The sequence below is a fragment of the Nicotiana tabacum genome, chromosome 4, assembly GCF_000715075.1.
Source record: "Nicotiana tabacum cultivar K326 chromosome 4, ASM71507v2, whole genome shotgun sequence".
In the NCBI taxonomy this organism is placed as follows: Eukaryota; Viridiplantae; Streptophyta; class Magnoliopsida; order Solanales; family Solanaceae; genus Nicotiana; species Nicotiana tabacum.
This window is the reverse complement of record NC_134083.1, coordinates 52,600,231-52,605,621: the sequence shown is the minus strand read 5'-3', so window position 1 is coordinate 52,605,621 and position 5,391 is coordinate 52,600,231. Positions and strand designations below refer to the sequence as shown.

Genomic DNA, 5,391 nt, shown 5'->3' with positions numbered 1-5,391 from the left:
GAGGAAAAAAGCATGGTAATTGTCCTTCCCAATATTCGTTGAAAAAGACATGAAAAGCAGTGAATACATTTAAATCTCATGCAAGTCGCTCTTCTTAATTCCCTGTTTACCTCCTTCTGGGCGAAGTTTCTTTCTTTTTCACATTGACTCATAGATTGTGTGAAATAGAAATGAAATGGAACGGAGATTTGTTCATGTTGAAGTTTACGCTTTAGATAGTTATGTATAGGTCAAAATCTGCTTAAGGATGTTCGACACGAAGTGGCATTGCAGAAAGTGATTTGACCTAGGTCGATTAATAACCAGTGGAACTCACAGCCGAGCAGTCAATCATGGCTGAGGTCAAGTATCGAAAGGGGCAGTAACGACTAGTTTAGTGAGCGGATATTTAAGAGAATATTCCGTTGAATATTCTCTATATTTATACTTTTAGGGTTAATTGGGGGCATGTCCCTTATAAATAGAAAGAAAGATAAGGGGAAAATGGGACAATATTTTCTGATAAGAACATTCTTGATAAGGCAAACTTTCTACAAACACTACCATTCTAAAGAGATTTGATTGTTGATTACTCTATACTTTTTCCATCAGATCCGAGAAAGGTCCCGATATTCTTGTATTTGTCTGTCATTCGTCATTGTTAGAAGGAGAAATCACCCACCTCATTCAATATTGGATGAATCATTCTCCTTATTTACCTTAGTGCCATTTATTGTTATTTATTGCTTGATATTCCCTTTTCATCGTTGATCTTAACATTATATGCACACTGCATTTAACTTTCTTTCAACGCTGCTCAACGTTATTCACATAAATCGATTATAGATCTGAAGTTATTATCATTAACTAGGTTTAACCCCTCATTACATAAAATTAATTAGTCTAACCAAAAATTTATATTTTTTTTGGTCAAATAATTTGGCTCTGTCTGTGGGGATTTCCTAGTAAGAATTTTAGTTTCTTCTAGATCTATTACTGGAAAAAAAAATGCAAAACCCCTACTCCCTTGTACACACAAATCTGTCATGGCCGGTAACGAAGGAGAAAGGATGAAGGCAGTGGCTGACCTCATTACCAACCTCTTAAACATCATCAACGAGGTTTCTGAAACGGAGGGTGAAGATGTAACGCCAAATGCCTCTCCCAGGCGAAGTTGTTCACCCCTACCTCATGGTACGTAGTATCACAATGTCCCACGGTAAAGGGGCTTCCAAATCTACAGCAGAAGAGGCGCCACCGGTAGTGAAGAAATTACTTGAGGCTTGGCTGACAAACACGTTGACCAGCATCCTCGACAAGCCCGCCCAAAAGGCGATCAGAGAAAATGCAAGAACTGGCGTTGCACCAGTAACGACCTAGCAACACGGCCCTCTCCCTCCAATAACAAGTACCACTCATAATGTTAGTAATGCAGGTGCCGACACCCTCACAACCATTTTGAAGAAGATGAAAGAAATGCAAAACGAAAATAAAATGCTTAGAGACCAAATGAAAGAGCATCAAGAAAGGGTAGACAAAATACCGGGGGCCCCAAAACTCTTACCAAAAAGAGATGCTGGTCGGTTCGTTGAACAACCTTATAGTAATGAAGCCGCCCTGCATGCCATACCCAAAACCTTCAAAATGCTGCCGTACTTAAAAATATACGACGGTACGACCGACCCTAAGGATCATGTGACTCACTATGTCATCGCAGTAAAAGGCAACGATCTCGCCAAAGAACAAGTATCCTCCATCCTATTGAAAACGTTTGGCGAAACCCTCACCGGGGGCACATTAACTTGGTATTCACAGCTGCCTACGCTCTCCATTGAAACATTCGAAGAGATGGCTGACAAGTTTGTAACGGTCCATGCCGGAGCTAAAAAGGCGGAAACAAGAGCGAATGATATATTTGCCATCAAGCAATCACCTGGAGAAGGACTGAGGGACTTCCTCGCTAGATTCAACTATGTAAGGATGACCTTACCAAATGTATCAGAAGGCATGGCTGTAGCAGCTTTTCAAAATGGGCTGAGCAGAAACGGTTCGAGGGCGACCAAAAAGTTGCTGAGTCGGCTTATGAATATCCCCCAACCACTTGGGATAAAATACACAATGCCTATTGCGCCAAAGTAAAGGCAGACGAAGACAACCTAAATGAACCAACCCAACGGTTGACCTCAGTACAAGCCGAGTCCAGAAAAAGACCGAACAAATGATACTCGAAGGGATCTAGCGATTCCACGACCCAACCGAGAAAGGCCTCAGCCATATATTAGGGGCGCCATCATGCCTCCCTCCCGTCACGAAGAGGGCCCATCTAGGCCAAGGACATGGACTCACCGGAGCGAGAGAGGTATGCCCCCTTTACTATCTACTCACAATTTTTGTGTCTCACCTTCAGAAATAGTCTACGCAATGGAGAAGCTCGGCCCAAAAGTGAAGTGGCCACAAAAGATAAGGTCCGACCCAAACACCAGGAAGTCAAACGCCCTCTGCGAATTCCACCAGGAACGAGGTCATAAAATCGAGGATTGCATCGCCCTAAGGAAGGAGGTCATAAATATGCTTCACCAAGGACACTTGAAAGAGTTGATGAGCAACCGAGGAAGGGCCAACTTCGCCCGAGGACGTGAACAGCACCAGGGGCCGCCAAAACCACCTTCACCAACTCGCACCATTCAAATGATCATTGGAGGTGGCGATGGAGCATCGATTAACAACGTAAAGTTCACCACAACCCACAGACTCAAACATTCGATCACTCATGAATGGTACGACGAACTCGAAGAAAGTATCATCTTCGATATGTTAGATACTCACAATTTGGTTTTCCCTCACTATGATGCTCTCGTTATCACTTTACGAATATTAGATACATATGTGAGATATATTACAGTAGACGATGGGATTGGCGCGTGCATTATCCACCCTCAAGTGCTTGTACAGATGAAACTCGAGGATAAGATAGTGTCACGCTACATCATGTTAACTGGTTTTAACAATGCACTTAAACGAACATCTGGAGAAATCACACTCCCCTTCCTTGCCGGAGGCGTCACCCTGGAAACCATATTCCACATCATGGATCAGGACATGGCGTATAACTCCATAATAGGTCGGCCTTGGATATACTCCATGAAGGCCATCCCCTCCAGCTTGTACCAGATTATCAAATTTCCCACCTTGTGGGGAGTGTTCAGCATACGAGGCGAACAACGCACGTACCGAGAATACCATTGCATCGCCCAGGACTGCACATACACCCAACAAATAAAGGGAAAAGTAAAAGAGGCATAGCAATTAACAGGGTCGAGGTCGAGTAATGATGAAAGAGCGGACGTCATCAAAGACCCCGAAACAATAGAGGCCACGGGGTCAACCGTAGAAGGCCTCGACCCCATCTAATTTGATGATAACGACCACAACAAGAAAGCTTATATTGGTTGCAAGCTGCAAGAACCAGGTAAATTCCGTCATTTCTTAATTAATAACGCATACTTGTTTGCTTTTTCCCACACAGACATGCCAGGTATCCCAAAGGAGGTCGCGACACACAAGTTGAACGTATACCCATTCTACCCACGGTAAGGCAAGTTAGGTGAAAGTTCAATTCCATAATAAACGATGCAATTCGTGAGAAGGTTGAAAAATTGTTGAAAAACGGCTCCATCAGAGAATCAAAATACCCCCAATGGGTCACCAACGTGGTCTTGGTAAAAAAGAAGAACGGGAAATGGCGGATGTGCGTATACTTTAGAGATTTGAACAAAGCATGCCCAAAAGACTCATTCCCGCTACCCCATATCGACCAGCTCATTGATGCAATAGCCGGGCACGGATTGCTAAGCTTCTTAGATGCATACCCGGGCCATAACCAGATCCACATAGAAGAGGAGGACTAGGAGAAGACCACCTTCATCACCCACCAAGGAATGTATTGTTACAGAGTGATGCCTTTTGGACTGAAAAACGCGGGGGCGACATACCAAAGGTTGGTAACAAGAATTTTCAAGGACCAACTCAGCAAGACCATGGAGGTCTACATAGACGATATGTTGGTCAAGTCCAAAAGGAAAGAAGTTCACACCGACCACCTAAAAGAGACCTTCGACATACTCAGGCGATATGACATGAAACTAAATCCAGAGAAGTGTGCATTCGACGTAACCTCAGGAAAATTCTTGGGCTTCCTGGTATCACAAAGAGGCATTGAGGTCAATCCCGACCAAATCAAAGCCATAGAAGGAATACCAAAACACTTAACCAGCAAATAACAGGTTCAGAAGCTGACCAGCCGCATCGCCGCCTTATCGAGATTCATCTCATGATCGTCTGACAGATGTCATAAATTTTTCGGCCTGCTCAAGAAGGACAACAACCTCCTATAAACATCTGAGTGCGTTCAAGACCTGAAGGAGTTAAAAACTTATCTATCATCACCGTTGTTGCTTTCCAAAGCAGAACATGGGGAACGCCTACTAGTCTACCTCGCCGTATCCGAAGTAGCGGTGAGTGCAGTCCTGGTCCGAGAAAATAAAGGTACACAATCTCCCATCTATTACATTAGCAAAACCCTAATCGACGCCGAGACGAGGTACCCCCACCTCGAAAAATAGGCCTTGGCCTTGGTCGTAGCTTCACGAAAGCTTAGACCCTACTTTCAGTGCCATCCCATCTCGGTAGTCACAACTTTCCCCTTAAGAAGTATCTTGCATAAGCCCGAGCTATCGGGAAGATTAGCTAAGTGGGCCATAGAATTAAGCAAGCATGATATCACATATCAACCACGGACGACGATAAAATCATAAGTCCTCGCCGACTTCATCTCAAAAATAATGCCTGATGTCGAAAAAGAAGTCGCCCACGCTTCTCTGCAAGCACAAGATCTATGGATTTTGTACACTGACGATGCTTCTAATACATCGGGGTCCGGACTGGGACTCGTGCTCGAGGTCCCGACATGCGAAGTGATTTGCCAATCCATAAGGTGCCCATACATGACTAACAATGAGGCTGAGTATGAGGCGTGATCGCAAGATTACGGCTAGAACTCAAGTACGGATCGAGGCGAGTCATCCTACGCTGCGATTCTCAGCTCGTCGTCAACCAAGTCACTGGAACTTTCCAGATCAAAGAACAAAGGTTGCAAAAATACGAAGCCAAAATATGCAAATTACTGCTCGAGTTTGATGAATGCCAGCTCGACCAAATCCTTCGGGTCGCAAAACACCGAAGTCGATGGCCTTGCCAAATTAGCGGCAGCCACTAAAAGCATAATCGGAGAAGGAAACGTGATCACCCTCCTCCACTCATCGATAGATCAAATTGAGGTAAGGACTATAAATCTAACTTGGGACTGGCACAACCATATTATTACATACTTGTAGGATGACATACTCCCAAATG

At 44.1% G+C, this 5,391-nt stretch overlaps 1 protein-coding gene across 1 annotated transcript; it reads left to right on the top strand.

The window, feature by feature from the left end:
• The first annotated feature begins 1,827 nt into the window (after positions 1-1,827).
• LOC107810675 (uncharacterized) lies at positions 1,828-3,282 on the top strand. Its single transcript, XM_016635473.2, has 2 exons — positions 1,828-2,026; positions 2,387-3,282. The coding sequence occupies exons 1-2, from the start codon at positions 1,828-1,830 to the stop codon at positions 3,280-3,282; spliced, it is 1,095 nt and encodes a 364-aa protein (XP_016490959.2).
• The last annotated feature ends 2,109 nt before the right edge of the window (positions 3,283-5,391 follow it).